Below are 21,760 nucleotides of genomic sequence, written 5' to 3'. Positions count from 1 at the left end.
GATGCAGGGTAGTGTGGCATCCTCACATTCAGGCCTCCAGAGCTAGTACCCTGCAGCTTTTCAATATGTCCCTGGTTCAACACACCTCAAATGGCTGCATTACCTCATCAGTGCAGTCAGGCCCTCCAGAGTTCTGCTAATGACCTGATTATTTGACTCAGGTGTGTTGAAGCAGAGATGCCCACTCTACTCATGGGTTCTAGGAAACTTTCTGGGCACCAGAAAAAAGTCATAAGTAAAAACCTTATTTATTTCTCTACATGATTTCAAACCAATGTGTAGCATATTTCCTATTTCACCAAACTATGACAGTATAGAAATGCTTTTTTTAGTTCAATATAAGATTCACATTAGTTATTGTTTTACACTTCTAATGCTTGTCAAAAGAAACTATTAACTTTGTTCCCTCTGATGTAAGTTTAATGTTATGCAAAACAGGAAGGTCACTGATACATTGTGAACTTATCTCAACCATCACTGACTTAACAAGAGGAGTGTTAGGATTTCTTTTTTTCAGTGTTGAAAAAAAATAATTTGGCTCCAAATGATATGAGTATGAATTTTTAGAGGTGAAAGGTCATATAATCATAACACAGAACCAGTGATAGTCTCATTTACTTCAAATGTCTAACACTCTGATCAAATTGTTGATTTTTTAAAATATAAATCGATATACAGGTCTTTCTCAAAATATTAGCATATTATGATAAAGTTCATTATTTTCCATAATGTAATAATGATAAAAATGTAACCTTCATATATTTTAGACTCATTTCACAGTAACTGAAATATTTCAGGTCCTTTATTGTCTTAATACAGATGATTGTGGCAAACAGCTCATGAAAAGCCAAAATTCCTATCTAAAAAAAATGAGCATATTTCATCCTACCAATAAAAGAAAAGTGTTTTTAATACAAAAAACACCAACCTTCAAATAATTATGTACAGTTATGCACTGAATACTTGGTAGGGAATCCTTTTGCAGAAATGACTGCTTCAGTGCGGCGTGGCATGGAGGCTATCAGCCTGTGGCCCTGCTGAGGTGTTATAGAGGTCGAGGATGCTTCAATAGCAGCCTTTAGCTCATCCAGAGTGTTGGGTCTTATGTCTCTCAACTTTCTCTTCCCAATATCCCACAGATTCTCTATGGGGTCAGGTCAGGAGAGTCGGCAGGCCAATAGAGCACAGTGATGGTCAGTAAACCATCTGCCAGTGGTTGTGGCACTGTGAGCAGGTGCCAGGTCGTGCTGAAAAATGAAATCTTCATCTCCATAAAGCTTTTCAGCAGATGGAAGCATGAAGTGCTCCAAAATCTCCTGATAGCTTAGCTGCATTGACCCTGCCCTTGATAAAACACAGTGGACCAACACCAGCAGCTGACATGGCATCCCAGACGATCACTGACTGTGGGTACTTGACACTGGACGTCTGGCATTTTGGAAATTCCTTCTCCTCAGTCTTCCTCCAGACTCTGGCACCTTGATTTCCAAATGACATGCAAAATTTGCTTTCGTCCGGAAACAGTACGTTGGACCACTGAGCAACAGTCCAGTGCTGCAGGACTGTTGCTTCTCTGTAGCCCAGGTCAGGCGCTTCTGCCGCTGTTTTTGGTTCAAAAGTGGCTTGACCTGGGGAATCCGGCACTTGTAGCCCATTTCCTGCATGCGCCTGTGCACGGTGGCTCTGGAAGTTTCTACTCCAGACTCAGTCCACTGCTTCCGCAGGTCCCCCACGGTCTGGAATTGGCCCTTCTCCACAATCTTCCTCAGGGTCAGCTCTTCTCGTTGTGTTGCGTTTTCTGCCACACTATTTCCTTCCCACTGAGGTGCCTTGATACAGCACTCTGGGATCAGCCTATTCGTTCAGAAATTTCTTTCTGTGTCTTACCCTCTTGCTTGAGGGTGTCAATGATGGCCTTCTGGCCAGCAGTCAGGTCAGAAGTCCTACTCATGATTGGAGTTTTGAATGATGAACCAGGCTGGGAGTTTTAAAGGCCCCAGGAATCTTTTGAAGGTGTTTAGAGTTCATTTGTTGATTCAGATGATCAGGTTCATAGCTCGTTTAGAGACCCTTTTCATGATATGCTAATTTTGTGAGATAGGAATTTTGGCTTTTCATGAGCTGTTTGCCACAATCATCTGTATTAAGACAATAAAGGACCTGAAATATTTCAGTTAGTGTGAAATGAGTCTAAAATATATGAATGTTACATTTTTACCATTATGACATTATGGAAAATAATGAACTTTATCATAATATGCTAATATTTTGAGAAGGACCTGTAAATATAAATAGAAATATTTTAAAGATTTGCCAACTTTCCCAGTCATAACACTGATATGGTAATTTCTGCATTTATATAGAATTATATTGGTGGTTTTTGTACATGTGTTTTTTTCTGTCATGAATCTTTTTGGCTTTGTTGTTCCTGCAGGGAGAGCCAGGCCCTGTGGGACCATCAGGACCTATTGGAGAGCCTGGAGTGGGAATAATTGGACCCAAAGTAATATATTCACAGATACTAGAGATTATTTACCCATGCAAAACAAAAAAAAAAACTTAAGTGTGATGTAACTGAATTTATCCATCATGCATTTGTAGTTTATTCAGTATAAAAGAGGTCCAAAACTTTCAAAATCCAGTTCTGTGGAGCATTTATTCACCAGTGGCAGGCAAACAACGAGGTGCCTGTTCACAGGGGGTCTTTTGCCTGTCCTGCTCTGGTTCTGCCTGGCAAACAGTTTGATTTCCTCTCCTGCTCATCCACTGACTGACTGGCTAACTGGTAAAAAAAAAACAAAAACAAAAAAACAGATGATCATCCTGTATGTACAGAGCTGCCTAAAGCCTGCATATTTATACTTGAATTAGCCATGTCCCAAACAAGATTATTTTCTTGGATTTTCCTCAGGCACCTCTACAGTATATGTCAACATCAGGGCAAAATACTGTAAATATCAAACTTGACTTAAAAGACATTAAGCTTCACAGTTTGACGCCTTGAAATTGGCCTCTGTCTCTTTAAGAAGCTCCTGCTCTTTCCAGCACTCCCCCATCAACACATTATCACAACAACACCTTCCCATTCTGCCTTTTACAAATGTTCTTATGAGCGTTGGACTGAGCAGTGGTTGGTATGATGAGCTCAACTGAATTGCAGAGTTAGTCTTGGAGTCGGAGGTTTGATCCACGCTCCATCCGTCTCAGACGTTGACTTTGGGTGAGGCCTGCTGGTGATGGTCAGAGGACCACCAGCAGACAAGGCCCTGATGACCATCCGTGTGTGAATGTGTGTGTGTGAAGCACTTTGGAGTCCTCTGGACTTGAAGAAGTGCTTTACAAGTACAGGCCATTTGCATTCTTATCTTTCATCTGCAGTAGACCTGTTGATTCATGTTGGTATTCTGACTGCTTCCGACTCCATCACCAGGGAAACAAAGGTAGTGTTGGACCTGATGGGCCAGCAGGGCCAAAGGAAGACTCTGTGGCTGGACCTCAGGTAAAAGAAGGACAGTGGGCTGTATTAAAGTCACATTTTGCTTAGGACCTACAGTGTCAGAGGTTCCTGTCTAAACAACTTTGACTCCGTCTCCAGGGTTTGCCGGGTTTGACTGGACTACGTGGAGAAATGGGTCCTGAAGGAAAAGGGTTACCGGGAGCAATGGTGAGCTGGGTTTTATAAATTCATAAACTACAATCAAGTTTGGAAAGTATTTTTACAAACTTCTATCCTGGAGAGTTGAGCTGTCTGTGAGGTGGATGTGATCAAATTTTGTTGTTGTGTTTACTGTTTTTGATAGGGTGACAGAGGCTTACCGGGAGTACCAGGACCCTCAGGACCTCCTGGAACTGGACTTCCTGGGCCAAAGGTCAGAGTGGGAATTAGAAAAATATGTGTCCCTTTGAAGTGTTTCATTTGATTTTTAAAATTCTCGAAATCTATTGAATGGTTTCCTTAATGTCTTTGGTTTACAGGGTTCTACAGGACAGCCTGGCCCACCTGGCATGCATGGGCCTCCAGGAGAAGGACTACCTGGACCAAAGGTATGAAGGAAACATCAATGGGGTCTGAATAAGCTTCTGTGTCTCATGTTGTTATGAGAAAAGGTCAGAACTTTGGACCCAATCAGGGTGGTGAATTCTGACATTTCAAGAGAATCATTTTTCAGTTTGGCCCATTGACCTTCAGTCTTCCATGTGATCTGATGCGTTGGACAGTCTGACCAATCCATCCATCTTTATCTCCAGGGAGAGTCTGGGTTTCAAGGTCCAATGGGACCAAGAGGGCTTCCAGGAGTGGATCTCTCAGGACAGAAGGTACAGTAACTCTGAGGCTGAGGCTGGGAATAATTTCATACCTGACTTCTACTGCATTCACTTACCAGTGCTCCAAAATGCTAAGAAAGGCTTTAATGCTACAGGGTAGTCAAGGATCTCCTGGACATATGGGAAAAAAGGGAGACACAGGGGACCTAGGACCACCTGGCTCTCCCGGAAAACTGGTAACATGACAGGTTCAGTTTGTTTGAAGAGACAGTTTATTAATCACTATTCAATCTATGATATCAGACTGTTTTCTTCACTTATTCATATTATACCAACCTAAAATTTCTGATTGTTATGTATTGGTGTTTTCCCACTGAATTCATAACTTTGGGTTTTTTTGATTGCCAATGTATATCCCAGTCATGATATTGTACATAACCATATTCTGATCCTTTAGGGGAGACCTGGAGAAAAAGGAGAGCCAGGACTTGCAGTAAGTACCAGACTGGGACAAACGGCTTAATCATGGACTTCTGGGTTTCTTACATTTTTTTGTTTCCCACCCACAGAGAGATGAAGTCATCCAGATCATAAAGGAAATATTTGGTAAAACTCTGAAGGGGTGTATGTTTAAATAACTATTGTTGTGTTAGCAGGAAATATTCAAGTAGTTAAAACTGATCTATAATACAATCTGTATAGTGAAAGGAAAGATAAAATCATGACTTGATGTTTTTTGTATAAGTCAGAGCATAGCGATACAAACTGCTGATGTCTAATCTTCTCTGTGTATATCAAGGTTTTAAACCCTAACCTTTTCCCTTTCTGTGTTCTAGGATGTGGCGTTATGTGCAGAGAGATTCCACTAGAACTGGTATTTGTGATTGACAGCTCTGAGAGCGTGGGGATGGAAAATTTTGAGGTGGTTAAGGACTTTGTGAACGCAATTATTGACCAGTTCACTGTGAGCTGGGAAGCCAGCCACGTTGGGCTGGTGCTCTACAGCCATCTGAACACGGTGGTGATCAGCCTGCTGCAACAGCCCAGCAGGGAGGAGATCAAGGCTGCTGTCAGAGCCATGCCCTACCTGGGTGAGGGCACCTTCACTGGCAGTGCCATGCTCCAAGCCAGGAAGCTGTTCAGAGACTCTCGACCCCATGTGAGGAAAGTGGCAGTTGTTTTAACGGATGTTCAGTTAGATCAGCGTGATCTGGTGCAGTTTAAAGAGACAGCCTCAGAATGCCATGCAGAAGGGATTGAGATGTTGATCATAGGTGTGGTGAACAAGACTGTTCCTCTTTATGAAGACTTCCTGAGAGAGATGAAGACTGTCGCCTCTCATCCTAAAGAAGAACATGTCTACATTATTGATGACTTCCTATTGCTGCCTGGTGAGTTAATACACAACAGTTCATTATTATTGTTCTAAAGTGTGTTGACTATTAAGAAGACACAATTTCTGAAGGTCATATCCGAGATTAGTAAGAAGGGTCATGCAAACAACACAATCAAGCGAAAATATCACATACATGCACCAGATTTATTTTGAAGGTTGTGAAATTCAATGAGCTCCTTTGAAAGTTGTTTCTGTGATGCGTCAGGTAGAGGACGTCTGATAGGACAGACATGACTTCAGTCGTTTCCGTTTTCATTGTTGTTGTAAAAGATGGAAAGGCTCAGATTTCAAACAACAGTCCGATTCAGTCAGCACTGCATGTAAATAGGAAGCATCAGTTGTTTTGCAAGATGTTCACAAGAGAATATGTTCCAGTTGTTAAAAACTTTTCATGCAAATCAGTTCTTACTTTGAGTGCAGCTAAGAAAAGTACAGGCAGAAGACCAACAAGACGTACCAGGAGTTTATTTGTGGATTCTGTACTTTGAGCATTTAATGTAGTTATTAAGAATAATTAAGAGCTTTTACATTGAATAGGATGAAAACTACCTTACCAGTAGCATGCATAGTGGTATATTAAAACTACCAAAACTTTGAATGTCTTTCTCACTCAAAGCTCTTTCCTCTTCTTGATCTAAAAACATTCAAGCATTCTTCTCTGGAGGTTTTATTATAGTAACACTGTGTAAACCAAGGATTTGCTTGATGATGCTGTCCTAAATGTCATTCTATTAATAATTTTGTCTTTGTTATCATATGGAATTCACAAGTCTTGTGAATTAAAGACCATAACTGAGAAATAACTAATAATGCGTAATGCTTCAAAGTTTTGTTTTGAATTTAGTAAATGTCCTGAGTGAATTCAGTCAGAATGAGACATTTATGTTCTAAATGAGGAGGACTGGTTCCTGCCCCATCTATTTCATGTTCATGTTGGAGGCTGCTGCCTTCTGGCTTTACATTATAAATTATTGCTTTGTTTTTAGAAGGAATTCTGGCATTATTTAAAACATCGCGTTGTCGTTTATTATTTTTCACGACAGAGTTGTACATCTTTTCACCTTTTCACAAAGTGTTTTCTTTTGATACTTTTTTCCCCCCCATTTCTGACATAGTTCTGGAGAATAATATTCTGAAGCAGATTTGTGATCGAGATGCAGTGGTACCATTTAGACCAAAATCATCGTTTCCATCTGTGGAAACCCATCTGAACGAACCAGAAGACAGCAAGTCTAAAAAGATCCCAGGAGCAAAAAACACAAGGGTAACATTTCTGTCATATTATGTAGTATTATGGTAGACTCCTGTAAAAAGCATTAAGTCACCATTTATGATCATGTATTGTATGATTAAACTATAATTGAATAGAAATCATTATTTGCTATCTAGCTGACATACCCTTCACTCTTACTGAACAGAAAACCAGTCACAGCATGGATGTTCTTTGGGGAAAATTGCAAAATGATTTAAAGCAGGAACAAAAAAACCAAAAAAATATTTGGTGTCTACTTTACTAAATAGACACCGAATATCTTCGGATGTGAATTATTCCACCCAGTGGAAACGATCTCTGCACCACCACAGAGGCTAACATCAATAGTCCTTATCTCCGCTCTTAGGGGTACAGCCAATCAGCACCAAGCAAAATGACTGGGGCTCTTTGATTGGCTGCTCTGCAAGTAACATTGCGGTTAGGTATGTCAGCTTCCCAAGCTGCATTTCCTGTAGAATATTTTTCATGTATGCAAAAATAATTTTCTGAGCTTACTGTGGAGTTCAATTCCACTGAAAAATCCACAAATAAGGGATTCTGCAAATACAGAACTGTGATTAGGTTACTACAACAAATGCATCCTGCGATGGCACTTTTGCTGGATGATGGGTGAAGTCAACACAATACACCAGGTGGTATTGTAATCTGTAAAACTGTAAGCATCACTGTTGGCCTGTTTTCTCCATCATATGGAAATTTGACAGATGATTTAATCCAACAAAGTTACGTTTTACCAAGAAACCCTTCTCTGTTCTTGTCCTACCTGTGTGGCACAAAAGAGAGCAGATGGTGTGTAAAAACAAGAAGAATAGGACTCAGTTAGTGAACCAGAAGGGCCTGTTTGTGACTGTTTCTATTTTATGCATTGGTGAAGTGAAGTGAAGATAGCACTGCAACACGGTGTGTGTGGTTTGACAGTTAAACCACACACACAGGTTCTGGTTGACATGGTGAATCAGAACCTGACTCTTTTGTTCTTTTGCTTATCCGTTTCCCTATAGCCACCTTCCCCACAACCCACTGAATCACTGTGGCCTCATGAGAACCAGTTTGACCCTGAGGTGACAATGGAGCCGTCCAACAAGCAGCCAGATCTACCATTTATCCCTCATGGTGAGAAGGGAGAGCCGGGCCCAGGGCAGAACTCTGTGGTGCAGCGGCAGAGTCCGACCGACTGGCCAGGTGAGGTGAAGGGCTTTCATAGAACCTTTGACCAACCACCACCAACTCCGACCGCGTCACCTGTATCAGGTAAATAGCAGAATCACAACAAACTAGCAGAGGGGTGGGCAATCCTGGTCCTCGAGGGCTGGTGTCCTGCAACTCTTGGATGTCTCCCTGGTCCAACACATCTGCATCCAACAGCTGAATCACCTCCTAAATGCAGACAAGTTCTCCAGAGTCCTGCTAATGACCTCATTATTTGATTCAGGTGTGTTGAAATAGAGATGCATCTGAAAGTTGCAGGAGACCGGCCCTCGAGGACCAGGAGTGCCCACCCCTGCTCTAGCATGTTAAATTCATATGCCTGAAAAGAAACAGAAAAGCTAAAGAGATTTTATGTAAGTTTGAACAGATAGAGCTCTGACACATATGTGGCCACAAAGTTTTATGTTCTTTATACATGGAGGAGTAAATCACTGAAGCTGAAAGAACAGATGTTACATTGGGTTTTCATGAGGATCCAGCTTAATAAGGGTCAATAAAAGGATGTCCTGCCCCAAGTTGAGGAGTTCAAGTATCTCAGGATCTTCTTCACGAATGAGGGAAGAAGGGAGCGGGAGATCGACAGGTGGATATTGGTGCAGCGTTTGCTGTGAAGCAGCGCTGTACCGGTCCGTCATGGTGAAGAGAGAGCTGAGTCAAAAAGCAACGCTCTCGAGTTACCGGTCGATCTACGTTCCTACCCTCATCTATGGTCATGAGCTTCAAGGTTCAACGAGATCGTGAATACAAGCGGCCGAAATGGGTTTCCTCTGTAGGGTGGCTGGGCTCTCCCTCGAGAGAGAAGCTTGGTCATCCGGGAGCGACTCAGGGTAGAGCCGCTGCTCCCCAACATGGAGAGGAGCCAGTTGAGGCTCAGGATGCCTCCTGGACGCCTCCGTGGTGAGGTGTTCCGGGCACGTCCCACTGGGAGGACCCAGGACACGCTGGAGGGACTATGTCTCCCGGCTGGCCTGGGAACGCCTCGGGATTCTCCCGGAGGAGCTGGAGGAAGTGACTGGGAAGAAGGAAGTCTGGGCCTCCCTTCTGAAGCTGCTACCCCCCTGACCCGACCCCGGATAAACAGAAGACCCCGGTAATTTGCATTACCATAATTAACTCTCACTTAATTATGAGAGTTAAGTGAACCTGATTTTGTGCTTAAACTTTGTGTTTAAGCACAAGATTGTATTTTTTTTTCATCAGTCATGGATCTAGCAGGTTAATATGTGTGTATTAACCTGCCACATTGTGGCTGGATGAAGACAGAGTCTGGGACTCGTCCTCTACAGTCTCCAGAGGAGGGGCCATGTTTGGTACCAGCAGCAAGCTTTGGATCTGAGTGAACGTTGCGCTCCTTCCTCATTGGCTCGCTGTACAACTGGTCACAACTTAGCACCAAAATACATTAAAGAGCTGTTGTTACTGATATAGTCCTGGAAAATAATATTCTGAAGCAGATTTGTGATCGAGATGTAACGCCACCATTTTGACCAAATTAAGTTCTTTTCTTCCAGACCTCTCAAGTCTACTCTGCATTCCCAGAACCTGTGGTTCTGATGGTGCAAAATGTAATATTTGTTGTTGTCGTTCTAATTGATGACTGCATTTTTACTGCCATGTTGTTTCATACAACTAGTGCTAGTGGACTAGTGCTTGTGGTTTGCTCAAAGGAACGGGAGTAGATGATTGAATTGCAGACATTATTAATCATTCATTTTTGCCGTTTATTTTCAGGTTTAGAAATCATATTTTTATTATTTTGTTTTGTGATTTTCATTTTTAAAAATCACAAATTATAAAAATGATTTTTGTCACAATGTCACCCTTTTACAAAAATGTTGCAAGTATATTATTTTTTGTCTTACTCAAAGTCCTCCTTGAAGTCATAATGGATGTATTTTTACTTTAAAATCTTTCCTCTGCCTACATCTCCCAGAATACCGTAAGCATGCTACCACACTGGTTTGGGAATTGGCAACTATTGAATTCAATTTATTTAGACCAATGTAGATTTTACCAGTTAATTTGCAAATTAGCTTATGTGTGTATTAACCTGCCACATTGTGATGATGATGATGATGATCCACCTAAACAGTTCCCTTCTTCATCCTCCAGGTGGGGGGTGCAGCCAGCCTCTTGAACCCGGTCCGTGTCGGCAGTACAGGATCAGGTGGTACTACGACCCAGAGGCCAACGCTTGCGCACAGTTCTGGTATGGCGGTTGTCAGGGCAACACAAACAACTTTGAGAATGAAGCTAATTGCAGGAACGCCTGCGTCTACCTGTAAAAGACTGGCGGGATGTTGGGCAACATGAAAGAGCAGTGCCTGAAGCGATATCTGTCATGATCTGACATGTTGCTGCTATCTGAAATCTCTGTTTCCATTGAACTTTCTTTGTTCCTTTCTCTCTGTTGGTTTGAAGAACTGGTTCTTCTAACCTACAGGCTCGTAACACGGCCCAGTGGAAGCCCATTTCCACAACTGTAATGGAAAAAATATAAAAAATCTGAATTATATAATTATAAGATACAAGTAACTACCTTATAGTTATGACTTAGCTATTAATTATGAGAGTTAAGTGAACCTGATTTTGTGCTTAAACTTTGTGTTTAAGCACAAGATTGTATTTTTTTTTTCATCAGTCATGGATCTAGCTTTTGGTTATACACCCTGTAAATTCAGCTTGTTTTGGTCTCAATTTCTACCTGCTATTCAGGCTAACATAAAACTTTGTTCAGGTCCTAAAGCTTCACTAGTTTACCACTAATGGCGCTGAGTTAAGCTGGGCCAGTAAGTTACAAGACATTTCACTGAATTCCACTTATATTTATAAAGCACAAATTCAGGACAAGACATCTCAGGAATATCACACGGAAAGAAAATCTGTTGAATTCTTGTCAAGTTAAACACAAAATAATTCATTTAACCTTCATCTTTATCTGTTTTTGGTCTAGTTCAAGTAGACAATTTTTTATGTAATGCCAGCTTTCAAGACTGTGTAGAACAAAGAAAACCAACATATTAGATCAGATTTACCTAAATTTGACTAAATACAAATGAAATAAGTCCATGCTGACAATAGCAGCTTGGACACAAACATGTTTCCCTGAAAGCTGAAGTCTTTAACATTCTGTCAGTTACAGACATAAACCTTGATCAGCATTTCATGTAACAGACCAACACAAAGTAGCGCATTAGTTAGAAATCTTGATTGCAGTTTGCCACTAGTCATAAAGGCGACAAAGCAAAATTTGTTCTATGGAACCAAAATGCTACATTTGGTGGGAAACTGTGAATCTCAGATTAATTTCCTCTAGAAATTTGACATTCATTGATGCTCTCAAACCAATCTGATTGACAATGAACTTTTTTTAAAAGGTAACATTTTCAGTCTGTAGATGTTCAAAGTAAATCATCCAAGTTTATTTGTACAACATATTTCAGCAGCAAGACAGTTCAAAGTGTTTTACTTCATAAAAACATAAAAAAATCAACAACTGAAACATTTCATGTTTCCAAGTTGGTTCTGAAAGTTTGCTCCACAATGCAAATAATTATATATAATTAGAATTATCCATTGTAATGTGTTGGTCATTTACCTGAAATCCATGAAAAATAATTGTTGTAGTTTAATAAAATGTAAAAACTTTCAAGTGCTGTGAATATTTTTGCAAGTCACTATCTTTACTCAATTCTGTAAAGTTGCTATGCAACAGACAGATAATGAGGTCTCCGTTTCCATAAAATGAAATTACTAAGTACATGACAAATTTATATCATTTATTACACTAATTAAAAAATGTCAAACAGAATAGAGATTATTTTACTTGCCCTTTGAACATGAGTCTCAATGTATACAATTTTAGCGTGCATATAAAATATTTTGTATTTAGGGAATTACAATGTGGGAAATATTTTCGGTCTGTAGCTGGTTTGTTGTAAAAGTGATTATGTATGAGTAATAGTATTTCTACAAAATGTTTACATTATGTTTTATCCATTCTTGTACTTCAGTTTGTCTTCAGTCGGCAGCAGCTTTATGGTGAATGATGCATGAAAAACTCTTCATTGTAAAATGTCTTTTATTGTTTATCCTTATGTTTGTGTCTGAAGGAATAGCTTACACACGAATAAAATAAACCTTTTTTATACAGTGACAATATTGTCTAGATTTTGTTTCTCAATCCAACAAGTGCAACTTTTGGCTTTAACAACCTTTACTCTCTTAAATCTGGAAAAATCAGAAACTCAACCTTACATTCCAGACTTTAAAAACATAACCGTGGCAGTATTATGACATGCCAATAAAAGGCACTTTTCAAACCCGAGACAATTAGAACAGGTTGCCTATGAGAAGTCAGTGACACAAATCATCTGATTCCCTTGAAAGTTCACACATCAAAATATTAAGGCAGGTAGCATCATTTTTGGCCAAGTTTGTTTCATTAGATTTTTTTAATGATTAGGTTGAACCACAGTTCAAAAATATTGTGTGATTTTCATTAGTTAATTTTCAGTCATTTTTATTACGTTTTTCCAACATTTTGAATACAGCAGAAGTTTTTGACACCACTTCTGCTGTAGAAAAAAAATGAAGTAAACAATAAATTTATATGAGACGTGACCGTTCAGAACTGAGAGTCCAGGTGACTTGATCTGTTTTATAGCTACCTTTTCTGGAAGCTATAAAACATTGCTGTGGTAGACAGGATATCTGTCTAATTATTCTGCCACTAATGTTTGACCAAATCACATCTCAGGCTCAGAAAAATGTCCAGATTGTACATCTGGGCAGAAAACTGTCTGCTCTTGTTTTTTGGGTTTTTTTTCTAGCACATTTCAGCAGCAAGGCATTTCAAAGTGCTTTACATCATAAACACAAGAACACAAAGTCATGCATCATGGAATAATAAATACATTGTTACATATTACATTTCAAATACAATTCTAAACAGGTGTGTTTTTAGTTGAGATTTAAAGGAAGTCAGGGTTTCCGCTGTTTTACAGTTTTCTGGAAGTTTGTTCCAAATTTTTGGTCCATAGATGCTGAAAGCTGTTTCTCCTCTTTTGGTTCTGGTTCTGGGGATGCAGAGCAGAACCAGAACCAGAACCTGAGAGTCTGGAAGGTTGATACAACAACAGCAGATCTTTGATGTATTGTGGTGCTAAACCGTTCAGTGATTTATAAACTAACAACAGTATTTTAAAGTCTATTCTTTGAGCTACAGGGAGCCAGTGGAGGGACTGGCTCCCTGTAGCTCACCTTCTGTCTTATGTCTCCTTTACTCTCTTCTCTCTCTTCCCGAATTCCTCTTCTGTGTCATCCCGGTGCTTCTAGTCATCCCTCTTCACACTCATTATCGTGGCTTCTGGACCCTTTTTTTATGAAAAGAGTCCAGAAGCCCCCCATCACAAGCTCTTTCCTCCCCACTCATCCACTTCATCCTACGTCTTGATCCGCTCCCATTCCACTCATCTTCTCATCCTCCTTCATTAGTTTTGTTGTTCGCTTCCACCATTTCATCAGGCCTGAATCTATATGAGTATCCATAGGGTCGCAGATGGTAGGTAAAATATTCCAGCACATACTGCTGAACAGCATAAATGTAGTGAAAAGATACAATAAAATCTGAGCAGCAGTTTGGACCCTGTACAAATAGGGAAATAGAAAAAGAGAAAGACAACATTTAGTAGCTTCCTGAAAAATAGGGGTTTCATGATGTTTCATGCCGTTTTCACTCAAAACATGAAGTGAGAGGTTTAGGATTTAGAAAACAGTCAGAAAATATTATCCAGAGAATGAATGACCTCTGGGAGCAGAGGCTTGTTATGGATTATTATATTTTTATTTAGTTAAGGTTCCACTTATAAAAACATTCATTCAATATATTCATTACTTTAGAGAGCTCTACATCCAATGGAAATACTTGAAAATGTTTGTATCATTTCTTTTCATTTCATTCAGCCTTAGCATCAACACAATGTTCACACACCTTTAACAACCCAAGTAATCTGCACATACGGAGGAATCGACATAAATGAGCCAATGAATTAAGTTGTATCTAATACATAGGAACAGCAGAAGCCATAGGAACTGACATTTTGAAGAAAAGGCACTGCCAAAAAGCTTTAAATGTAAATATAACAACTGAAAACATTGGGTTTATGGAAACAATCGTTCTTTCTTCATTATGAAGAAGTATAAAAATGATGAAGAATCTCATCATGAGATAATGTTGTTGCAGAAAGGGGAAAAGCCTCCAACATATACTCTGTCATAGGCCAAACATGTTTAATCATAATTGTAAAACATTACATCTGGATTTGAAAGGCCAAAGCAGCGTGTTTTATCAGTCCACAGTCTGTAAAATGGGCATTGAACACATTGATATTCTTTTTTCATATTTTCATTGATATACATTTTCACACCAGAGGATGGAAATAACCCAAGACATGAAATCTTGAAAAGAGCTCAAATGTAAATTATGTTACACAGAGAATAAATATCCAAAATAGAAAGAAATAGATGTGAGAAAAAGACAAAGGAAAGCAAGAAAACAGTTGAAATATGTAAGGATTCAGAAAACTTTCCATGTGCTACTTAGATATCAATATCTGTTACTCTAGTATCAACAAAGTGATAGGTGATAACTTTTACATAGATTGATTCTGTTGATAAGAGGAAATAATCTTACAGTTTCACAACAGAAACAGTAACAGAAGCATTACTAAACTTCTGAATCTTCCAGTCAGTGCCATAAGATGGATAATATAGAAATATTTATAATTTCATCATAAACCACATTTCTGAGACAGGACTTCATCAAAAATCAAATGAAGACCTATTTAGTTTTCTTTGCCATTGTTTTTACATTGCATAGGAGGTTTAGGTTTATCATAAAATGTCTGGCCAGAGACTGAAATGAAACAGGGTGGAGCTTGGAGCTCCAAACTCAGAGCATAGAAGTTGCTTCAGAAGCTGCTTTGTGTGAAGAATTTGCTAAAATCCCAGCTGAGCCATGATCGTCTCTCATTTCTCAGCAGACGGGACCAACTGGGACTTTCTATAAGTATTTAATCAATTTTTGTAATGCGATTGTGTTCAGTACTTATCACTGTACTGTTGCACTTTCTTGCACATACATTCACATATGGACCAATTTTTTCTTGATTAGTTTGTTATGTGTGGATTACCTGGGTTGTTATTTACCATTAGAAATATATTTAGTGTGTTATTTCCCCCAGTTGAAACCAGTTTATGATTTCCATTATACTGTCAGAAAAAATACAGGCTTTCCTACAAACCAGCGGTTTGTGTTCCTTACCTCATTTGGAACATAGTAGTCGTAGATCATATGCCACGGCCGAGGTCTTGGTAGTTGTCGTATGACGTAGTGGTCTAGAGGAAAAGCGTGGAATGTTTGCCTGCCCTTCACGTCCCTGGTGTCCACTGGCTCCACCTTCATCGTCTCCATACATTTTCCCAGAGCCATGTCTTCTATTGTGGAGAAGTGCGTACACTGTCCTGTTTCAAACCCTTTGATGAATCTCCTCAGTGCTTCTTTGCTCAGGACGTAACCTGCTCCTCCACTCATGTAGCCTTGGCTGATGAAAGGCTTAAACCTTCGACCAAGGTACAATGGTTTTTCGGGGTCAAGCTTGGATAAGATGTACTGCAGGTTCTCTATGACCACAAATGTATCATCATCTGCTTTCAGGAACCAGTTGGCTTTGTCCTCATGGTGCTGGTGGATGTACTGGAGTGCTCTGATGGTCTTCCAGTACAGGTTTTCCCTCCCTTCACTGACATTCAGCTCCACAGTTGGGAAGTCTGTCTTCACTGAACTCATGTACAGAATGTGGTGGCAATGCTTGCCCCATGTTTGCCTGACATGTTTGGTCCGTGATTCCAGATTCCTGGGTCCCGTCATAATCCAACACAAGATCCGTGGAGAGTTAGGGTGATTCTCTACAGAGCTGTTCTTCTGACTTGCCTCTAAAAATTCAAAGTAATAGAAATATTTTTGTAAGATGAAGTGGAACAGTGCTGAGTCACATCCATAAAGCCATCGATCAACAAAATATCAAATTTGTTCAAAGATTTAATTAAGTAAAAACAATGAACTGAGATCTCAGTCAAAATACTACAAGTTCAAACTTTTGTATTATGTTTACAGCTTATTTTTCTCAACTTGAGGATCAAACCCACTTGTCTTCACGGGGACTTTGAAATGGAAGTTTTATTAAAATAATCTTATTTGCTGAAGTAGTGGATGAAGTTGTTTAGCCTGTTAGGAAATGAACCTAACAGACTAAACAAGTGAAGCATAATTAAACTAGAGTAACTAAAAATGACTAGATGGAAGAAACTCATATAAATTGCTATCACTATGAAGGGACTGAAATAAAGAAAAACAGGAACAAAATTATCAAAATAAGAAACTAATACAAAATAATAATTAAACTAGAGTCAAATCAAACTACAAAACATCCTGAGATCCTGACACTATCACTGTAGTATCACTGCCCTCCTACTACAATAGTAGTACATGGTGCACTACTATTGTAATCAATCAATCAATCAATCAAATTTTATTTGTATAGCACATTTCAGCAGCAAGGCATTTCAAAGTGCTTTACATCATAAACACAAAAACACAAAGTCACGCACCATGTATGAAACTGTCTTTAACAAAAGCTAATGTCAGCTGGCTTGAATGTGTAATTCAAAGTGTGACTGCAGTCCACATCTGACTGGCATGCGGCTGCACAGCTGCGGCTGCACGGCTGCGGCTGCACTGACTGCAACATGTTAGTGACCAGCAGTGGTGGGTCCTGCACTGACGAACTGCATCTAGTAGCTGCAGCAACCAAAATAAAAGAAATTATGTTGGGCTTTCTTCAAGGTAAAAGAAAACGTAATTTATTGTTGTTCTTATTTCTATCTTCCACTTATTTGGGTTTGTGTTGCAGGATAGGGATGAGACATCAATGAATGGGTTTGCGCTGAATGATAACTGAAGTTTCAGTTAGTCATTCTTTTTTTTTTCAAAAATGTATTTATGCTTTAAACATGAGGTACAATGTAAAGGCAATGCAATGCTTATATAGTTAACAGTGTACCTTTAACATACAAACATAATGGGACTAGAACAAACTCAATTCTACCTACATATACATACCTACATGAAATGCATTAAATGGGTCAAATCAGAGTAAACATACTGTGCTAATGGACAGAAACATATACATGAAAAAATAAATAAAATAAAAAGCACAGGACCAAATATATGTACATTTCTTTCCCTCAACCCATACAAACACACTCAAAACAAGAAATAAATAAATAAATTCAGGTGCCAGGGGATACTTCTGTCAATATATCAGTCAAACTAAAGAGAGAAGATGAAAGAAAAAAGATATTGATAAGAATAAGAAATAACAGCTTCATCAGTCTGGAACATTAGGGAAGTTAATCTTTCTGAGGGTTCTTAACAAGGGGCTCCACAAACCCAAAAATCTCATAGAAGAGCCTCTTAAAGTAAAATGGATTTTCTCAAGTTTTATGAAATACAGTGTACCTCGAAGCCAATGAATATATGATGGAGGTTGAGGCGACTTCCATTTTATTAGAATTATTCTCTGTGCCAAAGCAGTTGGCACAAAGCCAAGAATGATTTCTGAAAGGAGGACAGGGTGGACTGTGGAGGTGCAACTCCAAACAAAGCAGTCAAGGGGTCACGCTCCAATTTCTTGTCAAAAATGTCTGACAGAATAGCAAAAACTTTGGACCAATAGTTAGAAAGCTGAGGACAAAGCCAGATAGTGTGGATCAGATTGGCTGGAGAATCCTGGCGTCTATCAGAGGCAGGAGAAACATTGGTGTAAAATTTGGCCAGAAGTACTTTAGTATAATAAGTGCGATATACAAGTTGGCATTGATTAGATCCTGTCTGCCACAAATAGAGGACTTATGCACTTATGACAGGATTTGTGTCCAAAGATCCTCTGAAATGGCCTGTCCAAGGTCTTCCTCCCAATGTCATCGAAAGGAATTCAGGGTTTGTGGGCGTCAAAGTGTGATTTGATTGTAAATAAAAGATATGGCCCCTTTCAATTTGACAGTAGGTTTTAGAAAAATGTCAAAGGGTGAATCCCTGGGAAGGTTGGAAAAATTCAAATAGGTAGAGCAGACAAAGCTGCGCACTTGCAAATATCTAAAAAATGGATAGATATCAGACTTCTCAGATATACATATCGTGAAAAGCTGAAATTCCTATTCTCCACCGTCTCACAGAGAGACGGCAGAAAGCTATGATTTGAATCTATAGGAGCATGGACAGAAAGAGATTGCAAGCCAAAATGCCGTCTAAATTGCATCCATAGCCTTAAGGATGCATCAACTATGATATTAGAAGTAGAAGGTTTAATTGGGGGCTGTAATGGTGGATGCCGTAAGGCTGCCAAGGACACAAGTTTACAGAGTTGGCCTCCATAACAAGCCAAGCTGGAGAAGAAGAAGAGCCATCTGACTGGAGCCACTATCTGAAAAATCTAATATTTGAAGCCCAGTAGTAATATCTAAAGTTTGGCAAGTTTTGTAAGAATTGGGTAGTTATACGAGGGGCCTTCCCATTCCAGAGAAACAGTCTGTTATTCCTTATAACTTTACAACTTTGCTTGCTTGTAATACTCTTCACACACGTCACACACATAATGTGTGTGAAGAGCGCATTCACACGTCAATAACTATTTTTTTTATTACAGATAAAATTCTATTTATTTAATTTGCAAATAAATACAATATTAAGGTATTAATACTTTATGAAAACATAAAACCAGCTTTGGGGAATCCAAAGGTGTTTCCACACCAGTGTGTGTTTCAGCATGGCTTAATTTCACTAAAGTTCAACATCCACAGAGGACTGACCAGAAAAACCAGTCATAAGCTCTGTTTTTTCTGCACATCTTCTGTGTCATCTCTGTTGACACAGTGCAGATGAGTGAGTATAATGCAAAGTACAATACAGGACTAGCCTTTGTTAACACTCGTGGACTGCTCATCAAGTTTGGGGATGTGTCTCACTCAGTCTTGGTTCCGGAAGAACCAGTTCAACCCCGCTCACCAGCGTTCCGCCCAGCAGAGAGAGAAAACTGTTTCCTAATAGAATATCTTACATCCTGGAGTGGTGGAGTGTTTTCTGTCTGCATGTATGTTTCCTTCTCAGTTTCAGTCTCATCTTTTCAGTAAGTTTAAATCAATATCTAGCATGAGTCAAATTACTGTTGTTTCACATTTTCTCCAGTTATTAACATCGGCCTTCATTTTACAGTTCGTACATAATTCTGCTGAATCTTTGGTACCTTTTTGTATGATGAGCTCAGTCTGATTCTTCTTAACCCGTCTTCAAACTACGACTCAACCAAAAAGTTGAAGAAGTGTTAAACCACAGTGTGAATGTAGCTATCTCAGCTTCACTCACAGTCATCAAACCTCATCAAAGGTTTTCCCTCATCAAACAGCCACAGGGATCAGGGGCACACAGGTTTAGACTCTGTTTTAATGTGTGCAACTTAAGAGTCGCCTATTTTTAAAAAAATTATGTTCATCTAGTTCACACTTGCTAAACCAAGTCTGTGAGAAATGCCTAAGGATTCGCATGACAAAATGAATCATTTGCTCAGCACCAGGAAATGCAAGAAGAAAGTCAACATGTTTCTTCAATTACTTTGAAGAAACATATTTTCTTCAAAATAAATATCAGCACTTCACATAATGCAGACGTGCTCAGCTCATCTGCATTATGTTCTCCACACTATAATAATCCATTTGTGACATGAATTGGAACATTTTTTTTTTTTGTGGCTCTAGTGGCCTGTATTTTTTGAAAGTAGGCTGACAGGACATAGGACAAGGAGAGGGGGGAAGACATTACAATTCTCTCCTCTCTTTATTTCTGCCAGGGAAACTCGTTGAGGGTGGATTCACTTAACATGGAGAATGTTACAAGCAAAGAACTAGAATCTTTACCCATTCTGATATGGATTTAAAACCTCATTGTTGAAATGTACCTCTACTGGAGAGAACCTACTCCACCATGTAAATGCTCCCTAATCAAAGTAACAAGAATAAATGAGATCACTTTGAAGTGCATTCATGCTATGAATATGAATGTTTCCAGAAATGTCTATCAGTTTATTAAACTGCTTATCTACCCAACCTGCACAGCAGGTTTTTTAGCATCATTGAGTGCGGGTAAATGTTTTTATGGTTTCTTAAAATAGCCATAATAAAAATGTAAAAAACTTAAAGTCCTTTAACTTGTATGTCAACTTATTTTTAAACGTGTTGTTCCTTTGTAAAAGTGATGATGACTATAAGATTTGGGTTTTATTTGAGCCAATACAATTATAATATTTTATTGTCAGACGGCACCATCTACACTTGTTTCCACTAAATAGAAAAATAGCTAAAATGACAACCATATGAAATCCTTAAAAGACGTTTCATTTCTACTTTCACAGTTAAAAACACAAACCAAGAATGCCAATGCATACATTCTGATAATTACTCTGGTCATTTTAAGCTCACATTTTATAAGGTAGGCTTACCAAATAAAAACATACCTTTGTGTATGTCATAAGCATGAAGTAGATTTTTTTCATTCCTCACAGAGTCTGAGACCGGATCTTTTGAATATATGGAGGTCAGCAACAAGCGAAGAGAAAAATATCCAAAAATCAATCCAATGGTGAACATCACACTTTTAGGCCTCATTCTTCAAAAATCTAATAAAATAAAATAAAATAAATAAAGACCTGTGAAAAAGATATGTATTCTTAAAGGAGTTACCTAAAATATTAAGTTTTCAATAATCTGATTATCAATCAAGGTAAAACTCACTACATCTGAAGACAAATAAATAAATAAAGATTTCACATAAATGAACGGGTGAATTCTAGTTTAACCAGTGATGAGTGTTCAGAGTAGCTGAACAGCAGAAGGTACTGAACTTACCTTTATTCAAAAGGCGGAGCTAAAACCAGCATTGACCTTATGTAACTGCACCTATGCAATCAGAGGGAAGTGAAAAAAGAGAGGAGGGGCTTTGGAAGCTTGTTAGCCCTCTGAGCAAATTATGCTGTATTAGAAACAGGATGATCTGCTGCTGTGGCATAAACATTCGTTCATCAAATAAATGTCAAATGTTAGACTTGGCTTCATGCCAAGGAAGTCTTAACAGGCTCATGAGAAATGAAAAAAAAATGCCAGGGCTTACTAGGAATAAAAACAATAGAAAGTATAACACTAGGAGCACAAACAGAGATAAGTCAGTGTTTCAGGGAATACAGTTAAAGGACTTTAGGTCGTCTAAACTCTTTACAGCTTTGGGATTGGTAGAGGTCTGTGTAGTTACTGCATAGTGTTTTAATTCAGATAAAAACAAGCAAAATCGAGGCTTTTTTCCAGAAAGTTTGATTTAAGTATATTAACTAGAATTAACAATAGATTAATTACATAAAATTGATTCTTATTAGCAGGACAGACATTGTAGAAACCAAAAATTACATCTGTGTATAAAAGTGAAAAACTATTAAGAATATGAGATTGAGTAT

The 21,760-nt window shown here is 38.9% G+C and overlaps 2 protein-coding genes across 4 annotated transcripts in view; one reads left to right on the top strand and one right to left on the bottom strand.

The window, feature by feature from the left end:
- col28a1a (collagen, type XXVIII, alpha 1a) overlaps positions 1 to 12,303 on the top strand; it is a 36,920-nt gene extending 24,617 nt beyond the window's left edge. For 2 of the 3 annotated variants that reach the window (XM_055021920.1, XM_055021921.1), the window contains exons 23-35: positions 2,435 to 2,503; positions 3,431 to 3,499; positions 3,596 to 3,664; positions 3,801 to 3,869; positions 3,976 to 4,044; positions 4,249 to 4,317; positions 4,422 to 4,502; positions 4,724 to 4,759; positions 4,836 to 4,872; positions 5,103 to 5,657; positions 6,778 to 6,926; positions 7,937 to 8,186; positions 10,257 to 12,303. In XM_055021920.1, coding sequence (XP_054877895.1) covers positions 2,435 to 2,503; positions 3,431 to 3,499; positions 3,596 to 3,664; positions 3,801 to 3,869; positions 3,976 to 4,044; positions 4,249 to 4,317; positions 4,422 to 4,502; positions 4,724 to 4,759; positions 4,836 to 4,872; positions 5,103 to 5,657; positions 6,778 to 6,926; positions 7,937 to 8,186; positions 10,257 to 10,429 — 1,695 coding nt within the window. In that variant the 3' untranslated portion in view covers positions 10,430 to 12,303. The remainder of the gene's footprint in view (positions 1 to 2,434; positions 2,504 to 3,430; positions 3,500 to 3,595; positions 3,665 to 3,800; positions 3,870 to 3,975; positions 4,045 to 4,248; positions 4,318 to 4,421; positions 4,503 to 4,723; positions 4,760 to 4,835; positions 4,873 to 5,102; positions 5,658 to 6,777; positions 6,927 to 7,936; positions 8,187 to 10,256) is intronic. The other variant, XM_055021923.1, reaches the window with a different exon arrangement.
- On the bottom strand, positions 12,281 to 21,102 carry c1galt1a (core 1 synthase, glycoprotein-N-acetylgalactosamine 3-beta-galactosyltransferase 1a). The gene is made up of 3 exons (XM_055021927.1): positions 20,771 to 21,102; positions 15,469 to 16,139; positions 12,281 to 13,791 (listed from the first exon to the last, which is right to left on the bottom strand). The coding sequence occupies exons 1-3, from the start codon at positions 20,919 to 20,921 to the stop codon at positions 13,624 to 13,626; spliced, it is 990 nt and encodes a 329-aa protein (XP_054877902.1). The 5' UTR covers positions 20,922 to 21,102; the 3' UTR covers positions 12,281 to 13,623.
- Positions 21,103 to 21,760: the final 658 nt, after the last annotated feature.

This window comes from Poeciliopsis prolifica, unplaced genomic scaffold (genome assembly GCF_027474105.1).
Source record: "Poeciliopsis prolifica strain line A6 unplaced genomic scaffold, Auburn_PproV2 SCAFFOLD080, whole genome shotgun sequence".
Lineage (NCBI taxonomy): Eukaryota > Metazoa > Chordata > Actinopteri > Cyprinodontiformes > Poeciliidae > Poeciliopsis > Poeciliopsis prolifica.
The sequence above is the reverse complement of the archived record's forward strand: the minus strand, read 5'-3'. Positions and strand labels throughout refer to the sequence as shown.

Excerpts from the sequence above, each read along its gene's own strand:
- c1galt1a (XM_055021927.1), bottom strand. The coding sequence starts at position 20,921 with ATGAGGCCTAAAAGTGTGATGTTCACCATTGGATTGATTTTTGGATAT. Across the intron at positions 16,140-20,770 it reads TGCTTATGACATACACAAAG|AGGCAAGTCAGAAGAACAGC; the intron begins GTATGTTTTTAT and ends TTGAATTTTTAG. Across the intron at positions 13,792-15,468 it reads ACTACTATGTTCCAAATGAG|GGTCCAAACTGCTGCTCAGA; the intron begins GTAAGGAACACA and ends CTATTTGTACAG.